Below are 16,679 nucleotides of genomic sequence, written 5' to 3'. Positions count from 1 at the left end.
TGAGACCTCACCTGGAGTGCTGTGTTCAGTTCTAGAGTCCTTGGCACAGGAAGGTCCCGGATCTGTTGAAGAGAGTCCAGAGAAGGGCTACGAAGATGATCAGAGGGCTGGAGGACCCTGGAGGTATTGAAGGCCAGGATGAGGCTTTGAGCAACCTGACATAGTGGGAGTTGTCCCTGCCAGTGGCAGGGGGGTTGGAGCTAGGTGATCTTTAAGATCTTTCCCAACCCAAACCATTCTGTGATTCTGTCTGGCTGGAAAGGACTCTGGTAGGAAAGTCTCTGTCAGCTGGATCAACTTTTGTCTGGTTATGTGTGCGGTTGCAGAAACAGCTGTGCCACGCAACAGCATGACAAAATGAGCCTGTGGACCTGATAACTGGGTGAAGTGTAACACTCCAGAAGTCTTAAAACTTTTGTTAAGGTCAGATGTGAAAGCTGACAGTAAATCTTAGTTGTCGCTATTCCTGAGACATATCTGAGCATAAAATGCTAGGGTTGATGAGTAGGTATCCCTCAGGAAGGATATAAGAAGGTAGAAAACCCGAACCAACCAAAGAAACCAAACAAAAAATACTGAGTTTTTATAGTAAGAATCTTTAACAAAAATGGTTATATTGTGTGGTTTCTTGTAAGGGTTCTATTTCTGATGACCCAGAAGGGCCCTACCAACTTTTTTTTTTCTTTTCTTTTTTCTAATGTGGAGTTCTACTTGCATAGGTCTGTTCATACACAGTATTTATTTTTCTCTACTGAAATGGAGGCTGGAGTGCAGTGGCAACATTCACATTTAGCTTAAAGCGGGCAACACTTGAAAAATGTTGGATTACTTCAAGTTTTCTAGCACTTTTCAGTCCTTACAAGTGGGTATAGTTGGGCTATTCAACTGCCCCACTTGCAGTGTAAAACAGCTGCTTAAAGGTGCTTTTAATTGGTGTGGCCTTGCTTTTTAGGTGAACTGTGGCATACATTGAGCCAGCCACTGGGATTCTGTTGATGGTATATACATACCCCAAGAGAGCCAAGGTATGTAGGTTGCATCTGGTTTTTAGGGAATGAACATTCTTGAATTGTGGCAAGACATTGTACTGTCAAGCTAGAGAGCTTGGTAGCTGCGTACAGGCTTTACAACAGGCTGAGGTTTTTCATCATCAGACTTACGAGAAGTCCAGTGATAAAAAATGGCTTTATGTAATAAAGGATAAGAACTCTTGGAAGTAGCTGAATTAAGGAGTTACATGATGTTATGGTCAAAATGTCAGGGTCAGGAACTGATCATTAGAACCATATAGCCTCAGGACATGGAGATGTGTTCAGGTTGGTCTCTTACTTGATTATTTTGCCTAAATGTTGGTGCCCATCCCTTAGCTGAAGTCAGCCTAACAACCAGGTTTGGGGTAAGTAGGTGAAGCTTCTATGAGGCTGGTGACATTTTTTCTGTATATAAGAATATTATTATTCCTTTACTAGGTTAGATTTATTGCTGTGCTACCTTAGCAGACAATACAGCAACCTGTTTGCAATAGTGATGTCTAGGAATAGGAACTTGGTATTTAGAACGTGATTGTTGTGCAGGTGTATTTTGTTTTTTCTACAACTTTTGTAGAGTTGCCTTTGGATTGCTGTATTTAAAAGTTTTCAGTGCATTTATGTTCATGTTTGCCCAGTCCCTGTTTGAACTGGTTGCATTTCTGGCCTCGGTAACCTTCAGCAGCAGTGACTTCCAGAATTAAAAAGAAAAGAAATTTTTTTCCTGCACAACAGATTATTAAAGCTATTTAATTATCTCACCAGGAGCCTTTTTGTTTGTGTGTTGTAAGACGCTGGGCATAGCTCTCTTAGTTTTGATGTTTTTTTTATTTTTCTTGCAGATTTATCATCTTCCTTGAGTTGTCCTTCTTTTCCAATGAGGAGACTTTTGTTTTAATATAAATTGTTCATGTAACTCATCTGTTTTTCTCTTCCTTTCAAAAGGAGGCAACCTGAACATTTCATGATAAAAACCGTAGTTCACCAGCATCTTGCTTATGTAATGACAAATGTGTTCTGCATTGTTCTTGATTCTTCTGTTGTATTGCTTTTCCTCTTTGGTCATCGATGGTAGATTTGATTTGAAAGAGTTGCAACTTCAATCTTAAGCTTCCACTTGAGAGGAATTGCTATGTATGTAGTTACCCTTCTTGTTACCTTGCATTTATCACTTAATGATTTTGCCTGCAGTACTGTTGGAGCATTCAGCACTGATATCCTTCTGTAGTTCTTTACAACCAGTTTCTGTTTTCACCTGCTGTGAATAGTTATGTATGTTAAGGAAACTCACTTTGGTAGTCACTGTCTCTTACGGCTGATTTAGATATGTTGACCTGTATGATTTTATTTTGGAACCCCTCTGGTAACTTCTCTTTATTATGATGACGGCAAGCAACACACCGTATTTTTTTCTTTAAATAATTACAAATACCCTAAAGAATCTTTTCCTCAAATCTTTATTCTAGATAATTTCCACTGCAGTCTTTACTGGAAAATGTGTTTGAATGCCTTTTTGGAAGCTGTAAGTGCCGTATACCAGTTTAATTAAGATTGATCAAGTATGTGAACTCTTCAAAAGATGGCTCCAGTAGTTCTGTGAAATGTTACATTTTCTTTGCAAAGTTTGTGTTAATTATCTCCCCATATATTATTTTTCTTTTGTGTATTTATTTGGCTGTACTTTCTATCAGTTTTTTTAGTGATGAAGATAGGACTGTACTCTTAATTATTTGGGTAATTGTTATCATTTTCTGCTTAAGTAATTGGTTTCAGATGCTGAAATATGAAATTGCACCGTCTTTAGAAATCTTAAGTGAGTGCCATTTGGCCCTAGTAATTTGTTCTAAAATCCTCATCTATTAGCACTTTGTATGACATTTTTCCTCTGACTTGACCTCTGGAAGGAGAGCTTAGATGAGATCTTCCCTGATCTTTTCCTTACAGAGCACAAACTCAAAGAGTTTATTCCATGGTTTCTGCTGAGGTTCAGGCTTCTTGAGTACTCTTTTTTTTCCTTTAGGAAAATTTTACTGTTTGTAGAATTGGCATTTATAGGCAACCCTTTGCTCTGCCGTAGCTCAGTAGACTGTCTTGAACCACGCTTAACAAAAGTTAAAGAACAGGGCAATGTACTAGAGGGAAGTTCGTACACAATTCCACTGTCTTTGTTGCTTAGAGACTTCCTGATGGTAGTCTTTATGGGGGTTTTGAGGGTTCTTTTAGACTGGTTGTATATTTAATATGCTGAATTTTTAAATGCCCTTCATGTCCTCAACAAGGTTTTTGTTCAAGCTGCTGCATTTTATTTCCTTTTAACTGGGTTCTTCATGCTCATATTGTTCTTCTTTTTCAAGTAAAATGTTGAAGTAATGAATTATTTTATTATTTTTTTTTATTCCCCAGGAGTTTAAATAAGCTTTTCTGGAATGCTATCTGGATAATTACATCTTGAACTGTGTTGTGTGGTTCAGAATTAGATCAGAAGTGGTTTTTTTCTCCTTCTCTGTCTTCTAGATGGTTGCAGTTGGCTGTGTTGTAAGAATTTGTGATTTAGAGCAGCCCTGTGGAGAAGGACTTTGGGGGATGCTCACTGATGAGAAGCTTGACATGAGCTAACAATGTGTGCTCGCAGCTCAGAAAACCAAGTGTATCTTGGGCTGCATCAAAAGAAGTGTTGGCCAGCAGGTCGAGGGAGGTGATTCTGTCCCTCTATTCCTCTCTTGTGAGACCTCATCTGGAGTATTGTGTCCAGTTCTGGAATCGCCAACATAAGAAGGAGATGGAAATGTTGGAACAGATCCAGAGGAGGGCTACAAGGATGATCAGAGGGCTGGAGCACCTCTGCTATGAGAACAGGCTGGGAGACTTGAGCTTGTTCAGCCTGGAGAGGAGAAGGCTCCAGAGACACCTTATAGTGGCCTTCTAGTTCCTGAAGGGAGCTACAGGAAAGCTGGAAAGGGACTGTTTACAAGGGCACATAGTGAAAGGACAAGAGGGCTTTAAGTGGGAAGGGTAAATATTTAGGCTAGACATGAAGAAGAAACTCTTCACAATGAGGGTGGTGAGGCACTGGCAGAGGCTGCCCAGGGAAGTTGTGGATGTCCCATCCCTGGAGGTGTTCAAGGCCAGGTTGGATGAGGCTGTGAGCAACCTGAGCCAGCGGGAGGTGTCCTTGCCCATGGCAGGGGAGTTTGGAGCTGGGTGATTTTTAAGGTCCCTTCCAGCCCAAACCATTCTGTGTTTCTGTGATTAATGTATATTTCTTCTCGTTTGGATATGGAATTTAAATGCAGTACAGTACCTGTTGAGGTAAATAATTCAGTTAGGATACTGAGCTCTCCTAGCAGAAAGTACTGTTCTGCACTGGGACAAACCAATTGCACTTTTCTTGTTCTGATATTTCTACCTTAATATAATACTGCCTGCCGAATTTTTTTTCATCTGTTCACTTTGGAAGATGTCTCAGTTACGTATTCTCTCAAAAGCAGTATTTCAAGTTTTCCTTTTTTATTTTTGGGCTTCCAGCCTTTATATGGAAGCACTTGCACATGCTGGTCCTACTTTGGATGTCTGTTTCAAGGACCGTGTGTTGGTGAGACTGTAGTTTTGGCTGGATTTCAGTGACTTTTTTTGATGTTTGTGGCTTTGTTCCAAGCGTATGTAATCATAGAATAGCCAGATTGGAAGAGACCCACCGGATCATCAAGTCCAGCCATTCCTAACAAACACAAACCATGACTGTGCTCTTCTGTCACCTTCATCCCAGGTGCTACTAATGGCACTTAGTAAAGGCCTTTACATTCCAGATCCTGCTTTTGTTGAAGATTTCTTTTTTTTCCCTAGATAGATCCCTCCACCCTCAATTTCTGCAATTCATGATAAATACAAAACTATAGTGGAGTTAAGATTTGGCCTATGGAGCGTTACCTAGCTGGCTGTTTTAAAAGCTGTAGTATTTGCTGTGCTTCTGGAGAACTACCTGCATATTTTGCCTTTTATTTCTTCCATTAATTAAACCTTGAATGTAGCAATGGGATTATAATTTATTTCGGAATGAAGACTCTTATAGATGAGTTCTGTAGCCTAATTTAAAAGGAGGACACGCAAAGCCTGGTTCAGGAAGGGCTGCTCTGTTTTGGTGCCTCTGTTTCCATTTTGGTGCCTGTGCGCTACCACCAAACCTTGAGCTCATTCTGTGGAAGTATTGAACGTGTATTTTCTGCAGACCAGCTTGCCCCACTTTGTGTTTTGTTGGGTTTTTTCAAAGTCTTAACAATTCATCCTGTGATCAGTCTAATCAATCTTACAGGTTTCTAGCAATTATTTTTTCTATCGTTAAGCATCTTTCGCTGGTATCAGTTGTGAAGTGTTGAGGTTTTTCCTAGTCTGCCATTCTAAACCTGTTCTTTCATTGTGATCGTGCTTTTTTTTTGCAGGGGGAAGTAGTTGTTTGTTTAGAAATGCTGCCTGTGACATTGCCTGTCTAGTTTTTGTGGTTTTCCTTGGTACTGGCACTTCTGGAAAATGAAACTACCTCATTTTGTAAATATTTTGGAAAAAAGAATTTGGAGTAATTTTGTTGCTAAGTCTTGCAGTGGTAGGAGTTGATGTTTGTGAGGAAATCAGTGCATAATTGCAAGTAAAATCTGCATGAACAGGTACACTCAGAAACTTTTTTTTGCATCATGCCTAATAATACAGGTCATTAAGACCTTTTTAATAGCTTTAGTGTAAAACATACACATATTTAAGCAAAAAAGATGTAACTTTTGGGTCTTACCTTTGCTACATATTATGTGTATGCACTGTCAAAACAGCACAAGTCTTATCTTACAACTAAGGATCTGTAAAAGTAGGCACGGCCAAGGTTTGAGTCAGGCCTGAGGTATAGTTTTGGCATAGTCTCATTTCTTCTTTGCTCCCATCTGTTCAGGTATATTTAAAACTTTATTAAAAGCTTTATCTGCATGTGATGCTTTTGTCCTTGTAGAGAAAGAAAATACATGGAATAAACCTGGGAAACTTTAAGAATTAGTGAACTGAATTAATTCTTTTCATCAGGTGCTGAGATAGAGAATGTTAACTTTGAATTATTCAGGCCTGGAGGGAAAAATAAGATAGGTAAAAGAGAATATTGGATTAAATTAATCTTCAGTGTAACCGACTGGTTTCCAGGGAGCTACAAGTCAACTGCATTGATAACACAATTATTTTTTTGTAAGAAAACCTCTTTCATTCCAATTGAATGTTACCTTTATTGAGGTTCCAGTGCTATTACATAATGGCATTTGACTGCAAGGCTAAAATGTGAAGGAACTAAAAGGTGGTTGCCTCCCTTCTGGGATTAATGTCGTTTACATCTTTGCTGTTTGGCTTTGTATCCCACCGCTGCTGCTGCTACTCAGTTAATGGACAAGAGGGCTTTGGTAATGTTGTAAAACCATCAATGAATATTTGAGTTTTATTCCTCTAGGCTTTTTTACTGTCTGGGGATTTTTAAGGGCTGTCCTCAAACCAGTTGATAACTACACATGTTGATACTCTATTTTAAAAATTCTGCCAAGTCTGAGAAACCTAGTGACTGTTATAAAATCTGAAGAATAAATAGAGGCTCGAACTTTGAACATTTTCAGTCTCTTGTGAATGATCCACATGTTAATGTAAGCTATGGATGACTGAATCTGTGCGAAGTATCACTGCAGTGCACATATGCAAGTTGAAAATTGTTAGCTATATAAGGTTTATATTGTATTGTAAGCCTGATTTATAATGTATATTCCGTAATTTTCCTTTTGCTATATCCTAATTTTAGCATAGTATATTCTGCTGTGAGCATCAAGGAGGTTCATACAATGAAAAGCAGGGAAATTTAACTGCCAAGGTTTCTTTTCTTGATATCTCGGTTTACCTAAACGATTTATTACCTTAATATTCTGTTATAGATGTACTTCTTAATTCTAGTGTTGGATTACTTAATTGCAGTTACATCTGTTTGTCTTTTACTAAACGCTGTATTTTTTCCGTCTGTCTGTAAAGCATCAAACAAAGGATTTTGGCATTGTGATGTGACGGAGTGGAAAATATAGAATAAACAGTATTATTCTCACTTTACTCACAGTGGTGATTGCATAGATAGACATTGTCTCTAATGTTGTAGGATGATAGTTCTAGAAGTCAGGTTTGGACTTCAACTGTAAATGTAGAAGGAAGTCAAGTTTAATGAACGTCGTTAGTAGAATAGGCTTGAGATGAAGAAACTGTTTTGTTTATCTAATGTTTGTTTTAACCCTGTTTCAGAACACACTGCTTTTGTGGAGGGCAGCAAGTTGATAGAAGAAGAGCAGATTCTTCACAGGAAAGAAAACAAAAGCTCTTGGAGCAACTTATTAAGGTAAACAGATTGCAGTGGATTTCTGGATGGGTAAGTATTGATGAGCAGGATATTTCTACTTCCTCTATTTACCTTCCTTTATAAAGGATTTGTAAAAAAAGTGCAGAAGGCTACCTATAGCCTTTCACAAAGGCTCAGTCATGTAACACATCAGTGTGTCCGCGAAGACACACCCAAATTATCATGTAGGTATGTCTGGTTTTCTTGTGTATATCAAGATCACCTTAACTTACTGACTTACAGAACAGTTGTTTTTTCAGAGAGATTGTAGGTCATTTACTACCGATTCTATACCGGTCTGGAATTACAGGTACAGAAATCATATAGCCAGGTTTCCTTTTAGGTTTGTTTTGTTTTGTTTTTTAATTCATGGTAGAATTGGCAGTTATAAACAACAGATTCCCCAAACTGAACAATTACTAAAAGCAAACAGAAAGCCCTAGGCAAAGTAGCTGTTGGGAAGGAGCCTGAAGAAGCATCCCTGGCTGTTATAAAGAAAAGGGATAAAGTTGTTGAAAGCTGCAGTGGAGTGTGATGTAACAAGTCAGGACCTCAAATGAGCTGCCTCTGGTAGTGGATAGAAGTGAGAAGTTGCTGTGTACCTTTTGCTGCTTGATAATGTATCAGTTCTCATCATGTGCAGCTGTTCTGCATCTCTCTTAATTCTGTGTTCCAATTATATTTGGGCCACGTAAGGAGCTTTGGCAGTGTGGGACGGGGGGAAAATGAGTCACTCACGGTGTTGCCCTCTTGTTTCTGGTGTTTTTTTTTCCCCGCTAGCCACTTGGATACACGCTTCAGTCTTTTATTTTGTAAATGTATTGATACTGAAACTTGAAATCTGTTAGGACTTCAGATTTTTGTTCTACAGGTCTAACTTTTGATCTTGCTTAACAGTCTAGCAAAAGCAGCGTTATGGGATCATTGTGTGCATGTATGGGTGTAAAAGGGGCTGAGAAAACAGGAGCATGTAATAAATGCTCCCTCCCTGGAAGTGTTCAGGGCCAGGTTTAATGGGGCCTTGAACAGCCTGGTCTGGTGGGAGATGTCCCTGCCATAGGAGGTTGGAACTGGATGATGTTTGAGGTCCCTTCCCACCCAAACCATCCTGTGATTCTATGAATAAATATCATCAAAAATTCTATTTCCCGTGTGTATATGTATGTATTGCTAAACATAATGATGTGTAGCTGTTGTCTGGGAAATGTTGGTGATGTCAGTATTATTTTTTTCTGGCATAGGATTAGAAAGTAATGCTAAGGCATTCAATGAAGAACATAGGTAAACTTTGGGACTATGAATTATAGTTATTTTTAGGAACTGTTATTGCAAAGTTTTATATCTTACTCTGAAGCAGGGTGTTTTGTTTTCTTGCTTTGTTTTTCTTTAAACAGCAGATCTGGAATGGACACGAGTCCTCTGGGAGGATTAGAACTGTCTGAACATACTGCTAGTCTACTAGGGAATACTACCATGGCAGCAGGTCTTGCAAACGTGGGAAACACATTTGGAGGTCCACCAAGTTCTTTAGTTTCCAGACCTAATAAATTCCAGAACTCGCCTATAGAAGATGATGATGATGTGGTTTTTATTGAACCTGTACAACCTCCACAAAATTCTACATCACTGATAATGGATCAAAGGAACACTGCATTTACATCATCAAAAAATGAAGAACTTCAAGGAAATGATTGCAAAATGCTTCCTCCTCCAAAAGACTTAAATTCTCAAAAGGGGAGTATAAGTGAGACTATCATTATTGATGATGAAGAAGACATTGAAACAAATCAAGTACAAGAGAAGAATGCTTCCAGCTTTAATGAACGGAGACTTCCAGAGTGTAAAAATAGAACCAACGATATGGAATACTCAGCTTCCAGTTTTTCAAGAAGTAAGGTAAATTCAGGAATAGGTAATAGTGGTATAACCACAGAACCAGACTCTGAAATTCAGATTGCTAATGTTACTACGTTAGAAACAGGTGCTATGAGCTCTGTGAGTGATGGTCGTTTAGAAAATACTGAAGGGCGTGACATGAACTTAATGATTACACATGTGACATCACTCCAGAATGCCAACTTGGGAGATGTATCTAATGGACTGCAGTCAAGTAATTTTGGTGTTAATATGCAAACATACACCCAATCTTTGACTTCACAGACCAAGACTGGTGTAGGACCTTTCAATCCTGGTAGAATGAATGTGGCTGGAGATGTATTTCAAAATGGAGAATCTGTGACTCATCATAATCCTGGTAAGTTGCAATTCTGAACATCTTTAAAAGCCGACAATCAGTAGTAGAATGTTGATTAAAGTGGTTTTGGTGGTGGCACTGCTTAGTTTTTTAGCTTAATTCTTATGGAAGATCTTGGTACCCTTCATCTGTGTCACAACCTTATCTGAGACTTGAGAATAAAATAATGCTCCGTGGTGTAATGTCATAGGTAGGTGAACTATCCAGTGTAACAGTTAGTGGAACCTGTGGATGCTTTGAGACACAAGTATTTATATATCTAAAGCAAAGCTTGCTTTATGACTTTATTTGTGTAACAGGGGTACACTCAAGGTTAGTGTAACTATTTAACTCTTGTACATTTTTGTGGAGTTTCATGACTAGTGTAATGCATCGAAGTTATTTAAGTAGTATTTTGCTGTTCTATTTTCCTGCCATCTGAGTGTAATTTGAGCCTGAATTTGAAAGTCCAATCTTAATTTGTAAGTAGGTAGCTTTCATGTTTTTTTGCATACAGAACATTTATATCATACAATATTAATTAGTTTTAATTGCCTTGTTTTGTTCTGTATCTGTGTAAACAGCAGTATAGTACTATATACTAGTATATAGTAAAGAGGTATTGCTAAAAACCAGATGGAACAGCTGTGAATGGCCTTCTAGAATTGCTATTCTACAGAATTTAAGCTTTCACATAAGCAATTTAAACCCTTTCAAGTTCCAGCATATACTGGTATTCTGTCCTGTTAGGCTAGAAGTAGGGGCAAAAAGCCAAATTACCATTTTCTGTAGAGGTTCAACTTCAAACTCGTTAAGGTAATTTTAAAAGGAAAATTTAAAGGTCATTTTAAAAGGTGCAGTAGGCCTTTGGTAATGCACAATTTCTTGACTTGCTCATATATGCTGATTAAAACACATGGGTTTTGGGGTTTTTTTTTACCTGATTTTCAACAAAAATTTAAATAGCAACCAATTTAAATTGGTTGTGTTTTACCAAATGTGGTTTTGCACAAGTATCAATACTATTCATATTGTATTATAGAAATGCCAGTATGAAGCTAAGCTTTAAGTTGAGTGTTAAGTTGTGGGGGTTTTGTGTTCATCTTGAAACTGATGTCAAAATTTGACTTCAGAAGTTGAAAGCTGTGAAGTTCCTTATGGTCTGGATATCTCGCTGAATAATTTGGTGATTCAGTTTCTAATCTTTTAAAACCAACATTCCCACTACTGGTAGTTGATCCCTTAGACATGGATTATGAGTATTGTGTAGTCACAGATGGTCACGTAGTCATGTGTGAGAACTTAGAAGTATTTATTACCTTAAAGTTGTGCCTTTGTTTTACTTGGGGAAAATGCATCTTAAGAAAATCAGCATGTGCTTTCCCTTCAGCTACTGAACTTTTATTTTTTGGCTTGATTAACAGAGACATAGCAGAATTTTGCTAGCGTGAAGCCTGATAACCTGAGACCATAGCTGTATTGAAATAGATTGAGGTCTGAGAGAGAGGAGTAGTGGCTGGGACTCCCAGGGACCTGATGAAACTCGGAAGGGAAGAAAAATGAATTTACAAGTGGCTGAGATGTATTTTAAGGTGTACATAAGTAGGATTATTTTATGGCTGTGGTCATTGTATGTGAAAAGTACAGAGCAGTAGTTCTAAAAGGAAGCAGGAGGGGCTGCCATAGGTAAAAGGGAGGAGAGAAATACCAAGTGAGAGGAATTAGAAAAATTACTGAGAATGTGTAAAGAAGAAACAAGGAGGAAAGAGGGGAAGATGGCTGTAGTGGAAATAGCTTTTACACAAGAAAGGCTGAAACGTGGTAGATGTGGATCACTAACAGGTTTTTGTGCTTACGGAGATGTAAAGGAAAGGTTTTCAAGATGCAAGTTTCAATTTTGTTCTTTTTCCCTGGAAGCTACCCCTTTTTTTTTCCCCTAGAAAATCTTGTCAGTTGAAGTTAACCCTGCCTGTAGGCAACTTTGATACTACAACAGGAAGCATTTTACCTTAAATACGTTTAATATATTCTACTCAGTTCCAGCCTAATAATTCATCTTTTCTGGATCAGTGGTGTTGCATGTGTTCTGATTTCCTGATTTCTAAAGTATTTCAAATGAAGGTGGAGACTCCTGCTTAGTTAATTTAAGCCTGTTGACGGTAAAAATGCTTTGATTTATGTCATTTGAAGATCATGGGTTGGAAAACACTGATTATAGTTCAGAAATAGAATGTAAGGAGTTGAATGGCAAACTGTTCTCAAATACCACAGTTTTCTTTAGAGATTTGCTGGTTAGTATTTGCTGAATGTCAAAATAATTTAGAGAGCAGTTTTGCAAATCAGAACTAGTCTGTTACCCAGAGACACACTAGCTTGCATCTTGGACAAGACCTGTTATACACGCTTGCTTCCTGCGTCAAGTAGTTGAAGCCTTGAAGAATGTATTGTTTCCTTACACATCTTTTTTTTTTTTTTTTTCTTTCCCCCTAGCAACAAACCAAATAGGACACGTGACATCTACTTGTTGTTAGAAAAATAATACATCAAAATTGGTGATAGTGAGGCTCTGGCAAATACTTTGTATGTGTTTGTATCAGGAATGGTGTGGCCAGCAGGAGTAGGGAAGTGATGGTGCCCCTGCACTCAGCACTGGTGAGGCTGCATCTCGAATGCTGTGTTCAGTTTTGGGCCCCTCACTACAAGAAAGACACTGAGGTGCTGGTAGTGAGAGGGGGAGTGGCCTCAGGTTGCATCTTGGGAAGTTTAGGTTGGATAGTAGAATAGTTTATATATTGAAAGGCTGTAGTTAGGTCTTCTCATACCCTTCTGTTCTGCAGAGTGAACAACCCCAAATCTCTTTGCCTTTCTTCACAGGTGAGGTGTTCTAGCCTTTTGCCTTTTTTAGTGGCCCTCCTCTGGACCTGCTCTAACAAGCCTGTGTTTCTCTTGCTGGTGACCCCAGAGGTGGATGCAGTTGCCAGCATGGAGTAGAGGGGGAGAATCACCTCCTTTGACCTGCTGACCAGGCTTATTTTGCAGCCCAGGATGCAGTTGACTTTCTGGGCTTTGAGCCCACACTACCACCTCACGTCCAGCTTCTCATCCACCAGTACCCTCAAGTCCTGCTGTGCAGGGCTGCTCTGAATCTGTTTATCTCTCAGTTTGTATTGATAGTCAGGATTACCCTGACGTGCATGCAGCATCTTGCACTTGGCCTTAGTGAGCTTCATGAGGTTCAATTAGGTCCACTTTTCAAGCTTATCCATGTCCCTCCGGATGGCATCCCTTCCCATTATCTTATCAGCTGCACCACTCAGCTTGGTGTTATCTATAAATTTACCGAGGATCCACTTAATTCCACTGTCTCTGTGGGTGAAGATATTAAACGGTTTGAGTCGAAGTACGGACCCTTGAGGTCGTTGCTGGTTTCCAGTTAGACATTGAGCCGTTAACTGTAATTCTTTGCATCCAGCCATCCAGCCAATTCTCATCCATCATATCCATGTGTCTCCAATTTAACAGCAAGAATATTTTGGGGGACCATATCAAAAGTCTTAAGAGATATCCAAGCTGATGAACAGAAGTACGTACAAATGAGTTCCAAATGTTTTGGGACTAGAATTTAGGTTTTGTTTCTCTGAATGTAATGTAGTTTAGTTTTCTGTGTGTAAAAACATCTCCAAAGCCATAATGAGCACAGAGTGAACTGAGGATGCAGTTCAGAATTGCCATGCGCTGAACCAGGTCATTAATGTAGATGTAGCTGAATATGATTCAAGAGCTGCATGCCTCTGTTAAACTTTTATTACTGTCTTCCTCCTCACCTTTGCCCCTAGTTGTGCTGATAGTTTCATTTCAGTTTTTTAAAAAAGACTATTTCATTGAGCCATTTTCGCAAGGTGGCTTCTCAAATAGATGTGTTGGTAGAAATGAGGGTAAGGAATAGTTTTATAGCAGTTTAGAACAGGAGTGAATGAGAGAGAATGTGAGGATCCTAAAGAGCCATTATATTAAGAAGAAATCGAACATGAAACTGTAGAGTCTCAGAAAGCTGGCCATTAAAGAACCTGAACATTGAAGACATAAGGGCAGTGAAGCATGGAAATTCATCAGGAATCAACTTAAGGAAGTGTTCCTCAGTTCAAGGACTTGAAGAATGGATTCCAAAATCCTTTGTAAATAACATAAAGGGGAGGAGGTGACATGGCTAAAAAGTGAGGTGTGAAGAAAAGTCACAATGTAAAAATTAATCTTTGTGAAGATGTGATATGGAAGAAGTGAAAGCAAAAAAAGGAAAGGCAAGAAGATCTTTAGATGGTCTTGTGGTATGTTTGTGGAAGGAGAAATGCAACAAAATCTTAATAAACAAAGGCTGTCTGAAGCCTTAAGATACTAAAGAAATACAAAGTAATCTTAATTCGGTACTAGGAAATCATGGTAAAGTTTACAAACTCAAATGCACGTAGCAGACTCAAGTTTTTGTGAGTGTTAGCTGAACACTACCGGAATTACAGGCACACCTAACTTTACTGCAGGTGCTACCTATTCCTCATAAAAGATACAATGTGTTCCCAATTAAAACCTGTGATAGAAGAGGAGAATCTTAAAATACTTTGGGATGTCAAGGGGCTATCAGGACATTAAATGTATCTGAGGTAGTAGACCTAGTAGTATAGAAAAGTTTGAAGTGAGCACTCAAGTGAATTTTAACTTTAGGCACTGCGGAAATATGTCTTAGTTTGTCAGTATGCTCATGCCTTCAAAGGTAAACCTCTTCAGTGGTCCAGAGAAGAATGTGCTTTGTTCTGCTTCCTTTCTCTCTTCCCTTCATCCCTTCATTCCAGCTCTATTTACCCTCAAGCATTACAGTGGGCAAATTTCCAACTTACCCTACATATCTGAGAAATAGGACATCCTTTACACCTATGAAGTCACAACAGAAAATGATCTTCAGCTTGCTAAGGAGTGTACGTTGTTTGTTGCTGTAACAAGAGAACTTTTGTTCCTACAATTAATTTTAAAACTTTGTAGCAGAACATGTTATGAGTAAAACCCTCTTGGGAGAAGAGAGAACTTCAGAAAATAGTATGAGGAAAGGGTGCCTTCTATTTAATGAATGATTATGGACCAAGATAATGTCCCTTACAGCTAGGTATGATCAGTTGCTGAAGTCTGTAGGTTAAGATTTTTGTTATCTGAAGTTACAAAAATTAAAATCATCTTTCTTATATTTGGTTGTTAATACTAGTTGTAAAAATTCTCCAGGAATATACTGAATTACTGCAGTAAGAGAGTCAAAGCTTGAGTATTTTTTTAGTCACAGTCAATGCTGTGTTTACTCTTTACTTAAAAGTAGTAGTGCAAGTACTGTGAAATAGTAATATTTATGCAAGTGTTTACTAGTCAGTAAGTGACAGTGAAGTACTATTCTAGATGCTGGAAATAGAAAGCTTGAAAGGTAAGTCGCATGTGCTATGACAGTACTCAGAGTAGCTGAGACACTGCTGAAAATATGTGTAAATTTTTTTTTATAATGGCAAGAAGTTCCTGTTCAGGTTTTAATTCACGCTTAGGTAATGTGTTGGTGTTCTTCAGAAGCTTAGCATTCCTATGTTCTGGTGATAGTTACTTAAAATGAAAGATTAAATTCCAGAGGGAGGCCTAGAAATTACATTTTTTCCCGCCCCAGAGTTGGTATGTTCTGCTCCAAACAAATATGGGGAGCATGTAATTTAACAGAAGCATGTGGTTTTTCTAGGTCTGTTTCTCTTGGAGAAAAAGTTTTACTTAAGTTCTTTTTATGAAAGTTAGGTTTTGGCATGTTACACTACAAAAGATTGGACAAAGATGACTTGGTTCCATAGACAGATGAAAGACTAGAGAAGCCTGGAACACAGGGATATAGATTTCTGTAGTGCCAGAACTTAGTGAAATATTGTTTTCTAGGTATATTGATTTCTATGGAGAAAAATGTGGTAGGGCTTTGCCAGTTTGCATAGTAAGTAGTATTCATTGCATTGAAAAGTTGACTGAGAAAACAGGAACTCTGAGAGGAAAATGACATGAATGCAGATCCCAGATGTGCTCTTCACTGTAACTGTAACCTAGTTCTCTGGCTACAGGCTGCACTAGGAAAGTAGTGTGGGGAACACCAGGTCTGAAGTTTATCATAGATGCTGGACATGAAATTGTACAGATGCACATTTAAAGCTTCACAGCGAAATAACTAACAAAAAACCTAAGATTTCATGTTCCTATAACTTTGCAGAGTTTATAGATCAAACATTAGTGTAGAAATTCCATGTTCTCTGTTGGTCTTTTCTTAAAAAAAATATGCAGTTGGTAGTTGCAGTTCTGTCTTGAAGATAAAATGACCAGTTTGTAAACTTGGTGTAAGTGAATCGAGGTCTGCAAAACTTGTCAGTAGGTGTGTGATGGTAGCATCCTGAAACCTGTTGATGTTCTGAAGCTTTATAACAGTGGAGAATGGCACCATCAACCAGCGTTTTACTTTAAACCTGAATTTCTAAAATACCATCTTTCTTCTGTTAATTGTCAGTTCCAAAGCAAACTGATTTTTATGCTCATTTATCTGTGAATATTATTTGATATATATGTACATGTCAGTTCACTTAGGTATTTTGTTTTGGTTTTTATTTTGTTTTTTTTCTCTTGTCTTGAAGATTCTTGGATATCCCAGTCAGCTTCCTTCCCTAGGAATCAGAAGCAACCAGGTGTGGATTCCTTGTCACCTGTAGCATCACTTCCTAAGCAGATTTTCCAGCCCTCTGCCCAGCAGCAGCCTTCCAAACAGGTGAAAGTCACGTGTGCAAACTGCAAAAAGCCTTTGCAAAAGGGTCAGACTGCATATCAGCGAAAAGGATCAGCTCACCTTTTTTGTTCTACTACCTGCCTTTCATCGTTCTCACACAAACCTGCTCCAAAGAAGCTTTGTGTTATGTGCAGAAAGTAAGATATTTTCCTTTTTATTTTTTCATATTAGTAGCTAAATCCAGTAGTACTGGAG

The 16,679-nt window shown here is 38.5% G+C and overlaps 1 protein-coding gene across 4 annotated transcripts in view; it reads left to right on the top strand.

Annotated features, from left to right (window-relative positions):
* Nucleotides 1–16,679, top strand: part of ZMYM2 (zinc finger MYM-type containing 2) — a 96,140-nt gene that overhangs the window by 15,404 nt on the left and 64,057 nt on the right. The window contains exons 2-5 of one of the 4 annotated variants that reach the window (XM_069883462.1): nucleotides 7,326–7,449; nucleotides 8,814–9,315; nucleotides 9,580–9,673; nucleotides 16,336–16,621. In XM_069883462.1, the coding sequence (XP_069739563.1) occupies nucleotides 8,824–9,315; nucleotides 9,580–9,673; nucleotides 16,336–16,621 (872 nt within the window). In that variant the 5' untranslated portion in view covers nucleotides 7,326–7,449; nucleotides 8,814–8,823. Of the gene's footprint in view, nucleotides 1–7,325; nucleotides 7,450–8,813; nucleotides 9,674–16,335; nucleotides 16,622–16,679 lie in introns of all 4 variants that reach the window. The other 3 variants (XM_069883464.1, XM_069883463.1, XM_069883461.1) reach the window with 3 other exon arrangements.

Source organism: Phaenicophaeus curvirostris, chromosome 1, assembly GCF_032191515.1.
Source record: "Phaenicophaeus curvirostris isolate KB17595 chromosome 1, BPBGC_Pcur_1.0, whole genome shotgun sequence".
Classification (NCBI taxonomy): Eukaryota; Metazoa; Chordata; class Aves; order Cuculiformes; family Cuculidae; genus Phaenicophaeus; species Phaenicophaeus curvirostris.
The sequence above is the reverse complement of the archived record's forward strand: the minus strand, read 5'-3'. Positions and strand labels throughout refer to the sequence as shown.